Source organism: Filicampus tigris, chromosome 9 (assembly GCF_054856515.1).
Source record: "Filicampus tigris isolate MCC_2025a chromosome 9, RoL_Ftig_1.0, whole genome shotgun sequence".
Lineage (NCBI taxonomy): Eukaryota > Metazoa > Chordata > Actinopteri > Syngnathiformes > Syngnathidae > Filicampus > Filicampus tigris.
This window is the reverse complement of record NC_141225.1, coordinates 25,056,555-25,078,132: the sequence shown is the minus strand read 5'-3', so window position 1 is coordinate 25,078,132 and position 21,578 is coordinate 25,056,555. Positions and strand designations below refer to the sequence as shown.

The 21,578-nt window shown below is 45.7% G+C and overlaps 2 protein-coding genes and 1 long non-coding RNA gene across 23 annotated transcripts in view; 2 read left to right on the top strand and 1 right to left on the bottom strand.

Moving 5' to 3' along the window:
• Positions 1-4,693, top strand: part of fer1l4 (fer-1 like family member 4) — a 24,053-nt gene extending 19,360 nt beyond the window's left edge. For 5 of the 7 annotated variants that reach the window (XM_086039617.1, XM_086039616.1, XM_086039618.1 and 2 more), the window contains 8 exons: positions 822-1,003; positions 1,088-1,173; positions 2,049-2,147; positions 2,242-2,359; positions 2,817-2,940; positions 3,288-3,556; positions 4,162-4,262; positions 4,429-4,693. In XM_086039617.1, the coding sequence (XP_085895743.1) occupies positions 822-1,003; positions 1,088-1,173; positions 2,049-2,147; positions 2,242-2,359; positions 2,817-2,940; positions 3,288-3,556; positions 4,162-4,262; positions 4,429-4,609 (1,160 nt within the window). In that variant the 3' untranslated portion in view covers positions 4,610-4,693. Of the gene's footprint in view, positions 1-821; positions 1,004-1,087; positions 1,174-2,048; positions 2,148-2,241; positions 2,360-2,816; positions 2,941-3,287; positions 3,557-4,161; positions 4,263-4,428 lie in introns of those variants that run through there. The other 2 variants (XM_086039621.1, XM_086039622.1) reach the window with 1 other exon arrangement.
• LOC147142751 (uncharacterized) lies at positions 2,683-8,467 on the bottom strand. 3 transcript variants are annotated; one of them, XR_015088032.1, is made up of 3 exons: positions 4,785-8,467; positions 4,421-4,647; positions 2,683-3,588 (listed from the first exon to the last, which is right to left on the bottom strand). It is a non-coding gene; the product is annotated as an uncharacterized LOC147142751 (long non-coding RNA). The 3 variants fall into 3 exon arrangements; XR_015088031.1 differs by having other exon boundaries at positions 4,421-6,839; positions 7,060-8,467; XR_015088030.1 differs by having other exon boundaries at positions 4,421-8,467.
• The window catches only part of unm_sa1614 (un-named sa1614), a 21,069-nt gene continuing 4,597 nt past the window's right edge, over positions 5,107-21,578 (top strand). For 8 of the 13 annotated variants that reach the window (XR_015088022.1, XR_015088023.1, XM_086039631.1 and 5 more), the window contains exons 1-17: positions 5,107-5,593; positions 6,414-6,486; positions 6,555-6,703; positions 8,060-8,134; positions 8,253-8,302; positions 8,392-8,521; positions 8,596-8,681; positions 8,767-8,842; positions 9,203-9,283; positions 9,548-9,645; positions 10,715-10,784; positions 10,877-10,964; positions 11,074-11,122; positions 11,354-11,511; positions 11,963-12,096; positions 12,186-12,277; positions 12,867-13,050. Coding sequence is in view for 11 of the 13 variants with exons in the window: in XM_086039631.1 (XP_085895757.1) it covers positions 5,465-5,593; positions 6,414-6,486; positions 6,555-6,703; positions 8,060-8,134; positions 8,253-8,302; positions 8,392-8,521; positions 8,596-8,681; positions 8,767-8,842; positions 9,203-9,283; positions 9,548-9,645; positions 10,715-10,784; positions 10,877-10,964; positions 11,074-11,122; positions 11,354-11,511; positions 11,963-12,096; positions 12,186-12,277; positions 12,867-13,050 (1,722 nt within the window). In the remaining 2 variants the exon portion in view is untranslated. Of the gene's footprint in view, positions 5,594-6,413; positions 6,487-6,554; positions 6,704-7,710; positions 7,801-8,059; positions 8,135-8,252; positions 8,303-8,391; positions 8,522-8,595; positions 8,682-8,766; positions 8,843-9,202; positions 9,284-9,547; positions 9,646-10,714; positions 10,785-10,876; positions 10,965-11,073; positions 11,123-11,353; positions 11,512-11,962; positions 12,097-12,185; positions 12,278-12,866; positions 13,051-21,578 lie in introns of those variants that run through there. The other 5 variants (XM_086039625.1, XM_086039626.1, XM_086039635.1 and 2 more) reach the window with 5 other exon arrangements.

Here is a 21,578-nt window from a genome sequence, read left to right as displayed (position 1 = left end):
CTCTGCTGTCAGAGACAATTTGATATGTCGCTTCATACATGCATGGGCTGCAGTATGATTTTGTGATGGCGCATTTGATTGCACGCACTCACAGCTTCTACGTCAAAACGGATTTTCCCATTGAAATGTCACCGATATACATATGTTATAGTTTTATTTTCATCTCTTCAAAATAAGCAAACTATAAAATGGATTTTGATCAACTAAAATAACTCGACCATTCAGAGGACAAATCAAATACCACTCATATTCCAAAATATTGATGCATACAAGTCCAAAAAAGGAGGCAGCAGGTGAGTAGGCCACATGCACTCACATGTGGAATACGACGAGAAAGGAAAAGTGCCGCGTTGCCTGTGCTGCCTTCCTGTGGAAAACTACACCTCATTCACCCACTGAATAATTGCAAAATGAAGCGAGTAAATGTAGAAAGGAATCACCGTAAAGGTGTGAAATACCGCAGTGGAGAAGGTCGTCCTACAGGCCAATGAGTGGCCAAATCAACATCTGCATTTGGCTAGCAACGACCTAATAATGCACTCAAAGCATTCACATAAAGCGTCCAAGCGATCACTTGCGGTACTTGGAGAAACATTTGAGAGGCTTGACGTGGATGCAGCAGTTCACTTTCTGGCAGCCATGCGTGCCATTTACTTCCTGATTGTAGAACGGCCACAAGGGGGCACCGGTGAGTGGTGTCGGTAGCCATGGAGAGAACGCGATACCTTGAAATGGCGCTACTCGCCCGTTCCCGAAAGAAAAGCCAGATATTTTTGAGCAATGGGGCGTCTGTGTTATTATTTTGTTTTGCTTGTTCTTAGATTTGCTGAAGAAGTCGGAGCGTTCGGCCGAGGAGGAGGCGGCGGTGGAGGAGCACGCGGCCGTTAGCGTGCTGCGACGTTGGGAACAGATGAGCGAGTTTGTCCCGGGAGCCATCGCGCTGGTCCCCGAGCACGTGGAAATCCGCACGCTCATCAACCACGACAAGCCTGGACTTCCGCAGGTTAGCCGCGCGCGGCGACCGCTCATCGCAGCATTGCCTCATGCGCGCGTGCGCGTGCTTGTGCTTGTGCTTGTGCTTGTGCAGGGCTACCTCCACATGTGGGTGGACATGTTCCCGACGGACGTTCCGGCGCCGCCGCCTGTGGACATCAAACCTCGACTGCCCGTCCAGTACGTCTGCGTTTGTTAGCATTTAGCAATCGAGCGCCACAGCATTAGCTGCACTATTCTTCCTACATCCGGCACACCACCACATTTGTATCTCAGCATTTGGTTTTTAGATTTTTTTTTTTTTTTACATCTGTGTTGCTTTCTTTTCAACTTCTGCCACCTCAAAGTTTTTTTCTACATTTTTTCTACTTTGCCGCTAGTTTTTTTTTTTTTTTACATCCAGCACACTAACACTTTTTTTCTACAGCCGACACTCCGTGGCATGTTGTTTTTCTCAACATCCAACACCTCAATGTTGTTGGGGTTTTTTTTTACATCCAGCATTTTTTTCCCACATGTAGTCCTCCTCGTTTTTTTGTCCATCTGGCACTGGCACACCACCGCTTGAGTTGTTTTTTCCTGCATCCAGCACACCTGGCTTGCTTTTGTTCCCAACATCCACCTCAATATTTTTTTTCTACAATCAGCACTTTGCGGGTTGTTTTTATTCTATATTCAGCACTCCCCCTTGTTTTTTTTCTAAATCCGGCACTGCACTGCTTTTTTTCCCCTGCATCCAGCTTTCCACTGCTTTTTTTTTCATGTATCCAGCACCACACTGTTTTATTTCTTCATTTGATACTTTGCAGCCCATTGTTTTCCCTCATCAAGCACGCCGCTTTTTCCGCCCTACATCCATTAGTCCACCTCTTGTTTTTTTTTCTTCACCACTCACTGCAATGCTTGCTTATTTTTCTTAACGTCCATCACTGTGCGACTTGTTTTTGTCTTCTACATCTGGAACTCTAGCACTTGTTTCCTCTGGCCTTTTGTTTTGACATCCAGCACTGCACCGCTAGTTGAAATGTCTACGCTGTTGTTTTTCACGTTAACAGGTACGAGCTGCGCGTGATCATCTGGAACACGGATGACGTCTTCCTGGACGACGTCAACCCGTTCACCGGCAACGCGTCATCCGACATCTACGTGAAAGGGTGGGCGGTGCGCGCTCTGGTTGCGCTCGCTGAGATGGCTGCTGATTGGCCGATTTTTTTTTTTTATTATTATTATTTTTTTCACTGCCTCCAGTTGGATTCGAGGCCTGGAAAGCGACAAGCAGGAGACGGACGTCCACTTCAACTCGCTGACCGGGGAGGGAAACTTCAACTGGAGATTTGTTTTCCGCTTTGACTACCTGCCCACCGAGGTCATACGCGTCATTTGACAGTCAAGTGATGTTTTTTTTTAGGTGGGGGGGGGGGGGGGGGGGGGGGGGGCTTAGACCACTATTGCACTGATTTTCTTAGTGGTAGAGAAGTGAATAGAGCAAAGGTGTTTTGTCGGGGGAGGTGGTGGTGGGATGACAAATTATGGTTGGGCACTCTCCTTGATTTTTCAGTGCAACACTGGGCCAGCTCCCCTTTCCAATAAGGCATCACTTCCTGCAAAAAAAAATCCCACAATTCAAGTTCTGTTCTAGCTTGGATTGCCATAAGTGAATCCGATTTATCGTGCTTGATGAAGGATTGATAAAATTGTTTATGTATTTATTTATTAATGAAACTTAGACCACAATTGCACAGAATTTTTCATTTAAGTAGAGAAGTAAAGGCCGCAAAGCCAGTGGCTCATTTGTGCTTTTGTTGTTGTTGCGTGTGCTGAAGAAAGAGGTGGTGTCCAAGCGCAAGGAGTCTTTCTTCTCTCTGGAGGAGTCTGAGTTTCGCCAGCCAGCCGTTCTCACGCTGCAGATTTGGGACTACGACCGCATCTCGGCCAACGACTTCCTTGGTGAGACAAAGCCGGCCGGCAACACAAACGCGTGTAGGATTTTCAAGAAAAGTCTCTCAAAAGTCTTACGTTTTGGACGGGAAAACATGTATGTTACATGCGCATACCCATACGTATCCTGATATTTGACATTACTTTACCTACCATTTTATTTCATTTGCTTATTTGGCTGGTTAAGAGGCCCACATCGATAGAGTCCCGAATGGATTTTTGGAGCGCACCCCTCGTCGCAAAAATGTTTGAATGCAAGCAATGCGGGCTGGATGTTGTCACGCACGTCGCTGCGTTTCTCATGTTCAACAACGCCCCCCCCCCACCAACCAACAATTTGCGCTCGTTTGCCGGAGGCTCGTTGGAGCTGCGTCTGAGCGAGATGGTGCGCGGCGCCAAGTCGTCCGCCAAGTGCACGGCGCAGATGGCCAAGGAGCACGCCGGCCCGCGGGCCTCCATCTTCCGCTGCAAGAAGTTGAAGGGCTGGTGGCCGCTCACCCGCCTGCAGACGCCCGACGACCTGCGGCGCCACGAGGCCGAGCGCCACCAAAACAAGAAGAAGAAAAACGTGAAGACGGACGACGTCCGGTTCACCGACAGCCACGGAAACGTCCACTTGCTCACGGTCAGCCCAGCGCCTTTCTTCTGGCAGCCCGACTACAAAATGCAATACAGCAAATGATTTTCAGTGTATTTTTCAAGATTTTGGGGTGTGTTATTTTTTCCAATGCATGTCAATTATACGCAGGTTTTCGCAATTGGTAAGCGGGGCCTCTCACTGTCCCCGGCGGTCCACCGTGCATTCATTTTTTCGCTCACAACCCCAAAAAACAAATTGGGGGCAACTTGGAAGAAATTCATGTGGAAAAAAACAAACATGTTGCCATGATGGTGTTTGTGTGGTGAATTTCGAGGGGAGGGAATGAAAATATAGGATAGGGACACAAACTGGAAAAAGCTGTGGATAATTGACAACCATTGAAATGCAGCGGTCATTTTTTTTCTTTTTCAAAACCAAAATATTCTCCACCAAACACTGATAAACATTTACATATGGGTTTTATTTTCATGGAAAACGGGAACAATTCGAATCGCATGTGCCAGTATGCGGGCCGGGGGTGGACTGTATTGCATTTTGGAAGAAGGCTCCAATACGACCGGCAAAACACGAGCTGTCACTACTTATTTGATGCATGATGTGTGTGTGTGTGTGTGTGTGTGTGTTTGCAGGGTAAGGTGGAGGCGGAACTCCAGCTGGTGACATTGGAGCAAGCCGAGGCCAATCCGGTCGGACGAGGCCGCAAGGAACCAGAACCGCTGGACAAACCAAAGTGAGACACACGCACGCACGCACGAAACGTCGCTGCTTATAACGAGCGCAAAAACAAAGAGGCATAGCAAATGCCACGCCTCGCTTATCTCATACCCCCGCCCCCCCAAAATATTTGTAAGAAGCGAAGCATGGGAGTGACGCGGTGCTTGCGCTCACCGTTGCAGCCGTCCCACCACCAGCTTCACGTGGTTCGTCAACCCCATGAAGACGTTCATCTTCCTCATCTGGAGGAAGTTCAAGAAGTTCATCGTGACTTTGCTGCTTCTGGTGGTGGTGGCGCTCTTCTTGGGCCTGCTGGTGTACACGCTGCCGCAGCACATCTCTCGGCTCCTCGTCGCCGGGTGAACAACGGCAACACTAGCGCCAAAAAGTCATCTTTGTCTCTATGGGGAAGTGGAAAAGGGAGACAAATAAATGCTCTTGGATTCATTCTGGTCTGATGATCATTCATTCATTCATTCATTCATTCGCTCACTCATTCATGTCACTCACCAGGCCAGGCCCCACCAGCCATACTCACCCAAAGTCACAGATGCTACAGTTGGACGTGAGGCCGGCAACCCCGAAAATCATGCCTGAAAATTCAAGATTGACGCAAACGTTTTACGTACTTTGTAGTCTCCCCCCCCCCCCCGCCCATTTAGAAATGGCCTTTGTTTCTACAACAAGTGACTCAAATGACTAAACTCTTTCTCTTTTTTTCTTTTACACTTTTTGATTTGATCTTTCCTTTGTAGCTTTTTAAGGCCATAGAAGCGAGTGAAATAATGTGTGCTAGTTCTTTGTCTGCTATTTGGAGGTGACGCGGCTGTGTGTGCGACTCCTCCCTGGAGCGTGCGGCTGCTGCTGTCCATTGCGCATGCGCGTCCACATGCGGCTCGTGTAAAGCGAGAAAGGAGCATCCTGGTTGAAAAACATCCCCCCCACCCCAAAACAAAAAGGACAAAGAATACAAAGCGGACACGATGACGTGACGGTACCGCCGAGTCCAAACTGCATCTGCTTCCGCTTGGGGCTCTGCGTCGTGCCGTCCCTTCGCCGTCGGACCGAGCGGCCGCTCGGCCTCTGTCGAAGCCGCCTCAGGCGTGTCGGTCGCCGGCTCGCCGGCTCGCCCGCTCGCCGGCTCGCCGGCTCGGCTGCTGCGCTCTTGGTCAGCCGCTTTGGTGTGTCGCTCGGCTGCTGAGGAAGCCGAAGCCAAGCATGCCGGAGCCGTGCGTGTCCGTGTCCGAGTTCGTCGGGGAGGTGCTGGAGGACTGGAGCTCGCCCACCACCTCGTCCTTCTCGTCCAAGATGAGCGGATGCCGGAGCACCGTGCACCTGCTGGAGGAGGTCGGTACGCCGCTCGAACCCAAGTCGTGGGCACGCGACACGAACCGGCCGGACCTGTTGCACACGGACGGTGACAATGCGCCAATTGTGCGCCAATTGTGCGCCAATTGTGCGCCAATTGTGCGCCAATTGTGCGCCAATTGTGCGACAATTGTGCGCCAATTGTGCGCCAATTGTGCGACAATTGTGCGCCATCGTTCATGTTGCATCCTCCCGTTGCTATGAGACCACAACATTGCAACACGCTGACGTCATTCCCCAGTTTCCTATTGTTTTGCATGCAATAGTAAACGTAGCTATTGTAATAATGGCCTCATATCAAATACAATACATTTTGAAATACAGATTTCTAATTTATGACAAATTGATAAGTCAATTGTGACTTTACCCAAAATATCTTACCATTGTTAACATTTATTTACTTGTCCATGTTATTAGTGTTCTTGTTGTCATGATTACCAGAGCATCACAATCATTTATGCCGTTGATTAAGCAAACTTGACTATAAAGGAAATCGTCCCTGTGATTGATATTCGGGGGGCCATAAATCACAGACAGGACAAACATATATCAAAGAAGCTTGAACATGTTGTTGGCTTGTAACGCGCGTGACTCGAGCCGTGACTGTGAGCGAGCGCGGCGGCCGCGCCGCTCGTTGTTGTTCCAACAAAGCTGCCAGAATGTCCGCTCAGCGCTTTGGCAATTCGGACACGGCTGCCATTTGCAAATCTCGACACTTCACACATTACTTGACATGAAACGGATTTTTTTCACAAGTAAATCCATGATGAATTTTGCTTCTATTTTTTTTTTTGTTAAGGCTCTGGACAGCGACCGCTTGTTGCTGCAGAAGATGAAAAAAGCAGCCAAAGCCAAATACACGTCAGGACAAGGTACACACACACACACACGCGCTTGCACGCACGCGCGTGCGTCCGTCTGAGATGGTGTGTGTGTGAAGCAGAGCATGTGTCCCACCTGGAGGAGTACATCGTTTCCATGGAGAAGCTGTCCATCAACTGTCAGTCCAGCGGCGAGGCGGAGGTGGGCTCGGCCTTCTGCCGCATGGCCGACTTCTCCAAGGAGCTGGTGTCACCTCTGAAGAACCTGGTGGGTGGCGCCCGCCGCTCTCCGCCTTTCCACGCCGGCCGGCCGTCCGGCCGGACTTTCCGACGAGACGGCAAAACAAACACCGTACTCGCGCCAGAGACTCTCCACGCTTGACTTTCTCACCCGCGCGTACAGACTGTGTTGAATATATTCAAGTATTATTGTTCCAAAACGCGACGTCAATTTGGGCTGCGTGTTTATCATCATCAGTCGCAATTACTCATCAACTTTATTTTTTTTACTTTGAAACAAACGATATCCACAGAGTTGAACACAGCCTGCTGAAACTTGAAAACATCCGAATGGCCACTTTAAATGATTCATCATGAAAACAGAAGAAAGAAAATCACATTTACCTGAGGATTGAAACTTGCTCAAGGGGCTAGCCAAATAACTGCTGTTGTCTCCTTTAGCGCCACTTCATAAAGTAAAGACACGGAGTGAGCGCGCACCGCCCCCTGGTGGTTGGCAGACTACTGGTTGCGAAAGCCCTTGAAAAGAGGCGCCGCAGAGCTCGTGTTTGAAACGTACAAAGCGACGATGACTCATTTGATTGTGGCTTGGATGCCAAAATTGTGATCACAAATGAAATCCAGTTAATTGTGCAGCCCTAACGTGTACGACAATACTCACAGGCATACATTCTTTGTCCTCTGCGGAGAATATTACTGCCGTGTATGTGCGCATTTGATTACACTGCCCCCAGGTGGCCAGTGCGCAGCACGACGACCGCTGAATGGAAGCAAAAAAAACGTTCTTGTTCTTTCATTTTATTCATATAATTCATTTGACTTTTGCCATGACTGTCTGCTGATGTGAGCAATTGCTATTTTTGCTTTTCATTTTATGGAAACAAGGCGCAGTAACATCATTGAATTGACTGCATCGTGATTTAATGCTGCAATTCTAATTCAGTTCAGCGTGCCGCTCCTTGCGGTGTGCCCGCCTTGACCACCGGGAGGCACTGCTGTGTAATACAGTCATGCAGCCACAAACAAAAGAAGAATACACCTCTTCTTCTTCTACTGTACTGTAGCTCAGTAACTTGCTGTAATAGGAATCATTCTTCGAATCAAGAGGACGAAGAATATATGCCTGTCGGTATTGTCATATCTTCATGTGTTGCTCCGCCATTTACGTTCAAATGTCTGTTGTTTCAAAGGTTGTAAAATCGCGTCTATCGATGCTAATGTGAACACGTCAATGGCTTTTTCCATTCACGATAGCATTCGGCTAGCGGGCCGCTCTCAACGCGACAGTCGTCTTGTTTTAAATAAACAGCAACTGAAAAAGCCTCCTTGGATGAATCCGCCATGCTCATGAAATGCTCATGGAACATATTTTCTGTGTGTGTAGTTAAAGAGCATGCTGCACAACATCACCTTCTTCCTGGATTCCCTGGTGAAAGGTGACCTGCGGGAGGTGAAGGGGGTGAGCAATTCTTCTTCTTCTTCTTCTTCTTCGTGTGGCCATCGTGCCGGGTTTGTTTCCGTTGCGTGTTACGGCACAACATTTTCACTCTCTCGTCTTACTTTGTTTGTCCGCGCAGGATCTGAAGAAGCCTTTCGACAGAGCGTGTCGGGACTACGAGAGCCGATTGTAAGTGATTGTGATTGGGAATACTTCATGTTTGATATTTCCCCAACAATTGCGTTTGTGTGTGTGTGTGTGCGTGCGTGTGTGTGTAGCAAGCAGGTGGAGAAGGAGAAGCGCGAGCTGGCGCGTCAGTACGGCATGGTGAGGAGCGAAGTGAGCGGCGGCGAGATCGCCGAGGAGCTGGAGAAGGAGAGGCGGTCCTTCCAACTCAGCATGTGCGAGGTTGGTGCCAGACCGTCTCCGTCTCCGCCTCCGCCGCCTCACATGTGGCCAACGTGCGTGTGCGTGTGCTTCAGTATCTGATCAAGGTGAACGAGATCAAGACCAAGAGAGGAGTGGACCTGCTGCAGAACCTCATCAAACATTTTCACAGCCACAACAAGTACACAAACACACACGACACACACATGTAGTCAGGGCTTGTGTTGACACGCTGTGCGCGTGCGTGCGCGCGTGCGCGCGCGCAGTTTCCTGCAGGAGTGCGTGTCGAGCACGCAGAGGCTGAAGCAATACATGGACGAGCTGAAAGGCGTCCTCACCTCGGTGAGGCAACAAACCCGCTTGCACTCTCGTCCGTCTCATTGATTTCAGCGTCTTTTATCTTGTTCTTATTTGAAAGTAGGCTCTGTTCATTGATTTCAATTTTTACATTTTTTTTAAGGCTATTTCATTTTATTTTATTCGATTTTTCATTTCATGTGTTTGGCTTCTTTTTTTTCTTTTTTCTTATTACTTTCTTTTATCTTATTTTTTAAATTTTGTTTTCTCTTTTTTTTGTGATGGTGTTTTAGAAAACAACAAATGTATTTGAATTCAATTTTTGCATGGGCCTCTGAAAAATCTCTTGCTTTGGTTATTCTGTTGACTTCTACTGTGTGTGTGTGCGTGCGCGCGTGCGCGTAGGTGAAGCAGCGTCAGGAGGAGGAGAAACGTCAGCTCGTGTCACTCCGCGATCAACTCAGGCCTGTTGTGCACACCGAGCAGGTGGGTGGCGCAAACACACTTGCGTGCACGCGCACACACTCCCACACGCGCACAAACACACATATGCACACAAAAAAAAATGAAAGTGTAAGTAATTAGCACGTATTTATGGAGCACTTCTCACAGAGAGGGCTCACAAAATGCTTCACATAGTTCAAATACAACAATACAATCAAATATCAGCATAAAATATAAATCAATAAGTAAATACAAATAGATGATTGACAGGCATGTGTGTGTGTGTGTTTGCGTGTGTTCCCTCAGGATACGTCACCAAAGCCGGTGTACAGTATGCACCAGCTGCTGGGAGATAAACAATACGGAACACAGAGGACGGGATTCCTTTACAAGAAGAGCGATGGGTAACACACACGCGCACACCACCTTGTGGTATAGTCGCACACGCACACGCGTACACACGCTATTGTGGCATAGTCACAGACTGTTGTTGTGTAGTCATTGTTGTCACATTTTTGCGCTGTTGCCAACGTGTGCGTGTGCCAGCGGCGGAGCTAGACTTTTATCCGTGGGGTGGCCAAGGCTATTTCAGGGCGTCCACAGACTATAACAATACATTTGTTCATCTCATTAATATCTTAAAAATGCAGAAAATGGAAAACACAACTTGCTAACAACTTTTCAATAGTATTGTATAGCAAGGCGTTTTTGTTGTGGAAAAAAAAAACGACCATGTATATAGTGAGGCATTTTTTTTGAGAAAAAAAAAAAAGACCATGTGTAATAATGCGTTTTTTGTGGAAAAAAACGACCATGGCGGAAGTCGTTTTTTTTTTTAAAAAACGATCAAGTATAGTAATGCCTTTTTTTGAAAAAAAAAAAAAAGCATGTATAGTAAACAGCTAGCTGGCTAATTTCCATACCTCTAAAATGACTGACCCAAATGAATGAAATGTAGACGTTAATGTTGAGCGGCTGTTGGAGGCTAGACGGCGTGAGATAGAACGTTAACGTTTGCTTTCTGCTTGTAGCAACAACATCAAAACTGTCCTCTACAAAAGTGATTTTAAACAGTGACTCATTGGGACGCCAGCGTAAAACGTACTTTACGACGAGGATTTCACTGTCCATGAAGAGTATCCTTCGTCTTTTTTCGTCACTTGGTTGATCTTCCGTCTCCAGGCGCGATCAGCGACTACAATCCGATTGAAATCTTCCTCCGTTTCAGTGGCGATTCTTCTTCTCCTCATGAACGCGGATTGCAACGCCTTGTGCTACGTAGTGCCCACTAGTGTACAGGAGGGACTTAGCGGTCGGTGCCGCCGTATGTCAATCATCTGGGGTGGGGGGGGTCCAATCAGATTGCAGGGCGGTCCGGTGCTACCCCGGCCTCCCCTCTGGCTCTGGTGTATTGCAACTACACACCGTGCGTGCGTGTGTATGTGTGTGTGTGTGTGTGTGTTGTGATTTCAGGTTAAGGAAAATGTGGCAGAAGAGGAAATGTTGGGTTCACAACTGCTACCTGACCATCGCCCACGGCACGGTGAGCTCACGCGCGCGCTGTCCACTTGCGCTCTGAACTCAGGCTGCGATGGAAGGCAGCTCAACGCATGTGTGCGTTTTGTTTGTGTGTAGCCCAACAAAGCTCCCACCAGGCTCAACCTGCTCACATGCCAAGTCAAACCCAGCGTGGAGGACAAGAAGTGCTTCGACCTCATCTCTCGTAAGATGCACGAGATTGCCTCCTTTCAACTAGTGGGCGGCCTGCAGCTAGTTGAAAAAAATATATCATCGTATTGTGATGTCATTGCGCTTTTCTTTTTGCCTGTCAGATAATCGCACTTACCACTTCCTGGCTGAGGATGAAGCCCAGTGTGTTGCGTGAGTCCACTCTTGTGTACCTGAAAGGCAAAGTGTTGGTAAATTCTTGAAGTAGCTGACATTTGCTGTACTGAACAATGGAGAAATGTTAAGTACACGTAAGCAAACAAGTACAATCTCGCAGTATTTGTACTCTGTTACATGAGAGGATTGCATCCTCCCGAAACGTGGCCCTCTGCTTTTGTGCTGGCTGCGCCGACCCGGAATGCGTGCGTGCGTGCGTGCGTGCAGCTGGATCTCGGTGTTGAGCAACAGCAAGCAGGAAGCTCTGACGGCGGCGCTGGACGACGTCCGCAAAGGAGGCGGCCTGGACGAGCTGACGCGATCCATCGGCGACCACATCCGACGCCTGCCGGGAAACCGCTGCTGCTGCGACTGCGGCGCCCCCGGTGGGTGAAAAAAAACGCACCGCCGAGACCAATTGAGAGACAGGCAACAAGTGCAAAGGAAGAATAACAAAGACCAATTCAAGACGGCGGTTTCAAATGGGCAGATTTGTTTTGCAGGTGTGGAATACTAAATGCAAATGTTGTCCACATTGCGTGTTTTAAATCACAAACGAAGGATTAACATGTTCAATTCAATTGAAAATCCAATACAGTACAAATATTTATTGAGCTTTTTGGGAGGATTGATTCTTCTTAGTGCACTAAAATGACCATTTTTTGGGGTTTGCAAAAATGGAAACAATGAATTGCATTTGAAATGCATTTCTATATTGCTTGGAAAAGCACAAAGCACCAATCAAAGGGCACTTGTGTGGAAGTGGGAAATCCAAAGGAGTTGTTTTCTTTCTTTTTTCTTTTTCTTTTCCTTTTGCGTTTGCGTTTGTTTGCGCAGATCCGGGCTGGGTGTCCACCAACTTGGGCATCCTGACGTGCATCGAGTGCTCGGGCGTGCACCGGGAGATGGGCGTCCACGTGTCCCGCATCCACTCGCTCAGCCTGGACAGCCTGGGAACCTCCGACCTGCTGGTAGGCCGACCGCCAAGGACGAGGGGCGGCGTTCAACCGCGCTTTGGATCCTAAACGTCTCCCGATCTTCTTCTTCTTCTTCTTGTCAGTTGGCCCGCAACGTCGGCAACGCCGGCTTCAACGACATTCTGGAGGCCAACCTGCCCAGTCCCTCCGCCAAGCCGTCGCAACACAGCCGCATGTCAGTAGAAGCGCGCGTGCAAATGCTCGCGCGATACGCATGCGACGCCTCTTGAAGTCCGCGACGGAAGAAAGGGCGGGAGCGAGCAGGAAAGGAAGAAAGAAAGATGGATGGAAGGACGGAAGAAAGATAGAGAAGGAAAGAGGGGGGAAAAGGAAGGACAAGTGCAAGTAAGGAAGGCAGGAGGGTTTGAAGGAAGAAAGGGAGCGAGGTAAGAGGGGGGCAAGTCAACAAGGAGAAAGACGTGAAGGATGCAAGGAATGCAAGGAAAAAGGATGGGTGGAAGGAAGGAAGGAAGGAAGGAAGGAAGGGGAGAGGAATAGAAGGAATGTAGGAGGGATTAAAGGACACAAGGGAAGAGGGAAGGACAGAGGGCATGAAGGAAGGGAGCAAGCATGGACAGACAAAGGCATGAAGGAAAGAAAGAAGGAGGCAAGGGCGCAAGGACGCTTTGAAAGGCAGCAAATAATGGCAGAGAGGAAACGAGAAAGGAAGGTTGAGGGCTTGCTCGCTCCCACCAGTCTTCACGTGGAGCCGCCAATCCAAATGTCTCGCTGTCCGTGCGCGTGTGTGCGTGTGCGTTTGTCAGGGCGGAGCGCAAGGAGTTCATCCAGCGCAAGTATCAGGCGGCCGGCTTCGCCAGGCGCGCTGCCAGCTCGGAGGCGGCCGTGCGCCTCCTGCAGGAGGCCACCAGCAACTGCGACGTCTTGGCCCTCATTCAGCTGCACGCGCAGCGGGCGCCGCTGGCGCACGCGCTGCACACGCACGTGCAGGTAGGGCACGCAAAATGCACCTTTCAGCCAGGGTTGGGCTTCCAAATGAGGGGTTCGAACCTCTGCTGGAGGGGGGGGGTAGGCTTTCCCATTCGGGTCTTAAACCAGGGTCAGGGTTCCCGCGGTTCTTACCAGAACAGAGAAATCGGAACATATTGATCGATCGATCAATCGATTTGTAGAAAATGTTGCTACTGGTCTATAAATGACTGAATGCTTTGTGTCCTGAGTATGAGAATGAAATGCCGATCGAATACAAACCCAGTCGGGCTCTGAGATCTGCAGACTTGGGTCAATTAGTGGAACTGAGAGTTCAAGGTAAACATGGTGAAGCTGCATTTAGCTGTTACGCCGCACGCAAATGCAATCGGCCCCCGGTGTAAATGCTTTGAAATCCAGGTTAAAAACTTTGCTTCTTTTCTCATGCCTTTGATTAAGGTCCTCTAGACAATTTTTAAATCCCTCACTTTAAAAAAAAATAAATCTTTGATATATTTTAGAAACCCACTTTTATTTCTTTACTTTCAAATGTTTTTAACGTTTTCTGCTAATGTGCTTAAATGTTGCAGTTTTTTTGGTTGCTTTTGTTTCCTCTACTTTGCTTTTGAAATCCCAATGTGTAACCCTAACCTTGACGTGAAGCCCTATTTTGACTAACTCAAACCCTAGTTTAAAACCCTAATTTGAAACCACAGTCCTAATTTAAAACCCTACTGTAAAATCCCAACCCTAGTTTGAAACCCCACTTTGAAACCCTAACCCTAGTTTGAAACCCTAATTGGGAACCCTTACCCTACTTTGAAACCCTAAGAGGAAACCCTAACCCTAGTTTGAAACCCTACTGTGAAACCCTAACCCTACTTTGAAACCCTAATCCTAGTTTGAAACCCTACTGTGAAACCCTAACCCTACTTTGAAACCCTAACCCTAATTTGAAACCCTACTGTGAAACCCTAACCCTAGTTTGAAACCCTACTTTGAAACCCTAACCCTAGTTTGAAACCCTAATTGGAAACCTTAACCCTAGTTTGAAACCCTAATTGAAAACCTTAACCCTAGTTTGAAACCCTAATTGGAAACCCTAACCCTACTTCGAAACCCTAACCCTAGTTTGAAACCCTACTGTGAAACCCTAACCCTAGTTTGAAACCCTAATTTGAAACCCTAACCCTAGTTTGAAACCCTAATTTGAAACCCTAACCTTAGTTTGAAACCCTAACCCTCGTTTGAAACCCTAACCCTAGTTTGAAACCCTACTGAGAAACCCTAACCCTAGTTTGAAACCCTACTTTGAAACCCTAACCCTAGTTTGAAACCCTCCTGAGAAACCCTAACCCTAGTTTGAAACCCTAACCCTAGTTTGAAACCCTAATTGGAAACCTTAACCCTAGTTTGAAACCCTAATTGGAAACCCTAACCCTACTTCAAAACCCTAACCCTAGTTTGAAACCCTACTGTGAAACCCTAACCCTAGTTTGAAACCCTAATTGGAAACCTTAACCCTAGTTTGAAACCCTAATTGGAAACCCTAACCCTACTTCGAAACCCTAACCCTAGTTTGAAATCCTACTGTGAAACCCTAACCCTAGTTTGAAACCCTAATTGAAAACCTTAACCCTAGTTTGAAACCCAAATTTGAAACCCAAACCCTATTTTGAAACCCTAACCCTGGTTTGAAACCCTAATTTGAAACCCTAACCCTAGTTTGAAACCACAATTTGAAACCCTAACCCTAGTTTGAAACCCTAACCCTAGTTTGAACCCCTACTGAGAAACCCTAACCCTACTTTGAAACCCTAATTTGAAACCCAAACCCTATTTTGAAACCATAACCCTGGTTTGAAACCCTAATTTGAAACCCTAACCCTAGTTTGAAACTCCAATTTGAAACCCTAACCCTGGTTTGAAACCCTAACCCTACTTTGAAACCCCAATTTGAAACCCTAACCCTAGTTTGAAACCCTACTGAGAAACCCTAACCCTAGTTTGAAACCCTAATTTGAAACCCCAACCCTACTTTGAAACCCTAACCCTAGTTTGAAACCCTAATTTGAAACCCTAAAGCTAGTTTGAAACCTTAACCCCAGTTTGAAACCCTAACCCTAGTTTGAAACCCTACTGAAAAACCCTAACCCTAGTTTGAAACCCTAATTTGAAACCCTAACCCTAATTTGAAATCCAACTCTAGTTTGAAACCCTACTTTGAAACCCTAACCCTAGTTTGAAACCCTATTGAGAAACCTTAACCCTACTTTGAAACCATAACCCTACTTTGAAACCCTACTGAGAAACCCTAACCCTAGTTTGAAACCCTAATTTGAAACCCTAACCCTAGTTTGAAACCCTACTGTGAAACCCTAACCCTACTTTGAAACCCTAACCCTAATTTGAAACCCTATTGATAGACCCTAAACCGTAGTTTGAAACCCTATTGATAAACCCTAACCCTAGTTTGAAACCCTAATTTGAAACCCTAACCCTCGTTTGAAACCCTAACCCTCGTTTGAAACCCTAACCCTAGTTTGAAACCCTACTGAGAAACCCTAACCCTAGTTTGAAACCCTACTTTGAAACCCTAACCCTACTTTGAAACCCCACTGAGAAACCCTAACCCTAGTTTGAAACCCTAATTTGAAACCCTAACCCTAGTTTGAAACCCTATTGAGAAACCTTAACCCTAGTTTGAAACCCTAATTTGAAACCCTAACCCTAGTTTGAAACCCTACTGTGAAACCCTAACCCTACTTTGAAACCCTAACCCTAATTTGAAACCCTATTGATAAACCCTAAACCGTAGTTTGAAACCCTATTGATAAACCCTAACCCTAGTTTGAAACCCTAACCCTCGTTTGAAACCCTAACCCTAGTTTGAAACCCTACTGAGAAACCCTAACCCTAGTTTGAAACCCTACTTTGAAACCCTAACCCTACTTTGAAACCCTAACCCTCGTTTGAAACCCTAACCCTAGTTTGAAACCCTACTTTGAAACCCTAACCCTACTTTGAAACCCCACTGAGAAACCCTAACCCTAGTTTGAAACCCTAATTTGAAACCCTAACCCTAGTTTGAAACCCTATTGAGAAACCTTAACCCTAGTTTGAAACCCTAATTTGAAACCCTAACCCTAGTTTGAAACCCTAACCCCAGTTTGAAACCCTAACCCTAGTTTGAAACCCTACTGAAAAACCCTAACCCTAGTTTGAAACCCTAATTTGAAACCCTAACCCTAATTTGAAATCCAACTCTAGTTTGAAACCCTACTGAGAAACCCTAACCCTAGTTTGAAACCCTCATTTGAAACCCTACTGTGAAACCCTAACCCTAATTTGAAACCCTATTGATAAACCCAAACCCTAGTTTGAAACCCTAATTTGAAACCCTAACCCTACTTCGAAATCCTAATTTGAAACCATAACCCTACTTTGAAACCTTAACCCCAGTTTGAAACCCTACTGAGGAACCCTAACCCAAGTTTGAAACCCTAATTTGAAACCCTAGCCCTACTTTGAAAGCCTAACCCTAGTTTGAAACCCTAATTAGAAACCCTAACCCTACTTCGAAACCCTAACCCTAGTTTGAAACCCTAATTGGAAACCCTAACCCTACTTCGAAACCCTAACCCTAGTTTGAAACCTTGCCGAGAAACGCTAACCCTTGTTTGAAACCCTAATTTGAAACCCTAACCCTACTTTAAAAGCCTAACCCTAGTTAGAAACCCTAATTGGAAACCCTAACCCTAGTTTGAAACCCTAACCCTAGTTTGAAACCCTAACCCTAGTTTGAAACCCTAACCCTAGGTTGAAACCCTACTGAGAAACCCTAACCCTAGTTTGAAACCCTAATTTGAAATCCTAACCCTACTTTGAAACCCTAACCCTACTTTGAAACCGTAACCCTAGTTTGAAAGCCTAACCCTAGTTTGAAACCCTAATTTGAAACCCTAACCCTACTTTGAAAGCCTAACCCTAGTTTGAAACCCTACTGTGAAACCCTAACCCTACTTTGAACCCCTAACTTGAAACCCTCACCCTACTGTGAAACCCTAACCCTAATTTGAAACCCTATTGATAAACCCAAACCCTAGTTTGAAACCCTAATTTGAAACCCTAACCCTACTTCGAAATCCTAATTTGAAACCATAACCCTACTTTGAAACCTTAACCCCAGTTTGAAACCCTACTGAGGAACCCTAACCCAAGTTTGAAACCCTAATTTGAAACCCTAACCCTACTTCGAAATCCTAATTTGAAACCCTAACCCTCGTTTGAAACCCTAACCCTAGTTTGAAACCCTACTGAGAAACCCTAACCCTAGTTTGAAACCCTACTTTGAAACCCTAACCCTACTTTGAAACCCCACTGAGAAACCCTAACCCTAGTTTGAAACCCTAATTTGAAACCCTAACCCTAGTTTGAAACCCTATTGAGAAACCTTAACCCTAGTTTGAAACCCTAATTTGAAACCCTAACCCTAGTTTGAAACCCTACTGTGAAACCCTAACCCTACTTTGAAACCCTAACCCTAATTTGAAACCCTATTGATAAACCCTAAACCGTAGTTTGAAACCCTATTGATAAACCCTAACCCTAGTTTGAAACCCTAACCCTCGTTTGAAACCCTAACCCTAGTTTGAAACCCTAATTTGAAACCCTAACCCTACTTCGAAATCCTAATTTGAAACCATAACCCTACTTTGAAACCTTAACCCCAGTTTGAAACCCTACTGAGGAACCCTAACCCAAGTTTGAAACCCTAATTTGAAACCCTAGCCCTACTTTGAAAGCCTAACCCTAGTTTGAAACCCTAATTAGAAACCCTAACCCTACTTCGAAACCCTAACCCTAGTTTGAAACCCTAATTGGAAACCCTAACCCTACTTCGAAACCCTAACCCTAGTTTGAAACCTTGCCGAGAAACCCTAACCCTTGTTTGAAACCCTAATTTGAAACCCTAACCCTACTTTGAAAGCCTAACCCTAGTTAGAAACCCTAATTGGAAACCCTAACCCTACTTCAAAACCCTAACCCTAGTTTGAAACCCTAACCCTAGTTTGAAACCCTAACCCTAGGTTGAAACCCTACTGAGAAACCCTAACCCTAGTTTGAAACCCTAATTTGAAATCCTAACCCTACTTTGAAACCCTAACCCTACTTTGAAACCCTAACCCTAGTTTGAAACCCTACTGTGAAACCCTAACCCTAGTTTGAAAGCCTAACCCTAGTTTGAAACCCTAATTTGAAACCCTAACCCTACTTTGAAAGCCTAACCCTAGTTTGAAACCCTACTGTGAAACCCTAACCCTACTTTGAACCCCTAACTTGAAACCCTCACCCTACTGTGAAACCCTAACCCTAATTTGAAACCCTATTGATAAACCCAAACCCTAGTTTGAAACCCTAATTTGAAACCCTAACCCTACTTCGAAATCCTAATTTGAAACCATAACCCTACTTTGAAACCTTAACCCCAGTTTGAAACCCTACTGAGGAACCCTAACCCAAGTTTGAAACCCTAATTTGAAACCCTAACCCTACTTCGAAATCCTAATTTGAAACCCTAACCCTCGTTTGAAACCCTAACCCTAGTTTGAAACCCTACTGAGAAACCCTAACCCTAGTTTGAAACCCTACTTTGAAACCCTAACCCTACTTTGAAACCCCACTGAGAAACCCTAACCCTAGTTTGAAACCCTAATTTGAAACCCTAACCCTAGTTTGAAACCCTATTGAGAAACCTTAACCCTAGTTTGAAACCCTAATTTGAAACCCTAACCCTAGTTTGAAACCCTACTGTGAAACCCTAACCCTACTTTGAAACCCTAACCCTAATTTGAAACCCTATTGATAAACCCTAAACCGTAGTTTGAAACCCTATTGATAAACCCTAACCCTAGTTTGAAACCCTAACCCTCGTTTGAAACCCTAACCCTAGTTTGAAACCCTAATTTGAAACCCTAACCCTACTTCGAAATCCTAATTTGAAACCATAACCCTACTTTGAAACCTTAACCCCAGTTTGAAACCCTACTGAGGAACCCTAACCCAAGTTTGAAACCCTAATTTGAAACCCTAGCCCTACTTTGAAAGCCTAACCCTAGTTTGAAACCCTAATTAGAAACCCTAACCCTACTTCGAAACCCTAACCCTAGTTTGAAACCCTAATTGGAAACCCTAACCCTACTTCGAAACCCTAACCCTAGTTTGAAACCTTGCCGAGAAACCCTAACCCTTGTTTGAAACCCTAATTTGAAACCCTAACCCTACTTTGAAAGCCTAACCCTAGTTAGAAACCCTAATTGGAAACCCTAACCCTACTTCAAAACCCTAACCCTAGTTTGAAACCCTAACCCTAGTTTGAAACCCTAACCCTAGGTTGAAACCCTACTGAGAAACCCTAACCCTAGTTTGAAACCCTAATTTGAAATCCTAACCCTACTTTGAAACCCTAACCCTACTTTGAAACCCTAACCCTAGTTTGAAACCCTACTGTGAAACCCTAACCCTAGTTTGAAAGCCTAACCCTAGTTTGAAACCCTAATTTGAAACCCTAACCCTACTTTGAAAGCCTAACCCTAGTTTGAAACCCTACTGTGAAACCCTAACCCTACTTTGAACCCCTAACTTGAAACCCTCACCCTACTGTGAAACCCTAACCCTAATTTGAAACCCTATTGATAAACCCAAACCCTAGTTTGAAACCCTAATTTGAAACCCTAACCCTACTTCGAAATCCTAATTTGAAACCATAACCCTACTTTGAAACCTTAACCCCAGTTTGAAACCCTACTGAGGAACCCTAACCCAAGTTTGAAACCCTAATTTGAAACCCTAACCCTACTTCGAAATCCTAATTTGAAACCCTAACCCTCGTTTGAAACCCTAACCCTAGTTTGAAACCCTACTGAGAAACCCTAACCCTAGTTTGAAACCCTACTTTGAAACCCTAACCCTACTTTGAAACCCCACTGAGAAACCCTAACCCTAGTTTGAAACCCTAATTTGAAACCCTAACCCTAGTTTGAAACCCTATTGAGAAACCTTAACCCTAGTTTGAAACCCTAATTTGAAACCCTAACCCTAGTTTGAAACCCTACTGTGAAACCCTAACCCTACTTTGAAACCCTAACCCTAATTTGAAACCCTATTGATAAACCCTAAACCGTAGTTTGAAACCCTATTGATAAACCCTAACCCTAGTTTGAAACCCTAACCCTCGTTTGAAACCCTAACCCTAGTTTGAAACCCTACTGAGAAACCCTAACCCTAGTTTGAAACCCTACTTTGAAACCCTAACCCTACTTTGAAACCCTAACCCTCGTTTGAAACCCTAACCCTAGTTTGAAACCCTACTTTGAAACCCTAACCCTACTTTGAAACCCCACTGAGAAACCCTAACCCTAGTTTGAAACCCTAATTTGAAACCCTAACCCTAGTTTGAAACCCTATTGAGAAACCTTAACCCTAGTTTGAAACCCTAATTTGAAACCCTAACCCTAGTTTGAAACCCTAACCCCAGTTTGAAACCCTAACCCTAGTTTGAAACCCTACTGAAAAACCCTAACCCTAGTTTGAAACCCTAATTTGAAACCCTAACCCTAATTTGAAATCCAACTCTAGTTTGAAACCCTACTGAGAAACCCTAACCCTAGTTTGAAACCCTCATTTGAAACCCTACTGTGAAACCCTAACCCTAATTTGAAACCCTATTGATAAACCCAAACCCTAGTTTGAAACCCTAATTTGAAACCCTAACCCTACTTCGAAATCCTAATTTGAAACCATAACCCTACTTTGAAACCTTAACCCCAGTTTGAAACCCTACTGAGGAACCCTAACCCAAGTTTGAAACCCTAATTTGAAACCCTAGCCCTACTTTGAAAGCCTAACCCTAGTTTGAAACCCTAATTAGAAACCCTAACCCTACTTCGAAACCCTAACCCTAGTTTGAAACCCTAATTGGAAACCCTAACCCTACTTCGAAACCCTAACCCTAGTTTGAAACCTTGCCGAGAAACCCTAACCCTTGTTTGAAACCCTAATTTGAAACCCTAACCCTACTTTGAAAGCCTAACCCTAGTTAGAAACCCTAATTGGAAACCCTAACCCTACTTCAAAACCCTAACCCTAGTTTGAAACCCTAACCCTAGTTTGAAACCCTAACCCTAGGTTGAAACCCTACTGAGAAACCCTAACCCTAGTTTGAAACCCTAATTTGAAATCCTAACCCTACTTTGAAACCCTAACCCTACTTTGAAACCCTAACCCTAGTTTGAAACCCTACTGTGAAACCCTAACCCTAGTTTGAAAGCCTAACCCTAGTTTGAAACCCTAATTTGAAACCCTAACCCTACTTTGAAAGCCTAACCCTAGTTTGAAACCCTACTGTGAAACCCTAACCCTACTTTGAACCCCTAACTTGAAACCCTCACCCTACTGTGAAACCCTAACCCTAATTTGAAACCCTATTGATAAACCCAAACCCTAGTTTGAAACCCTAATTTGAAACCCTAACCCTACTTCGAAATCCT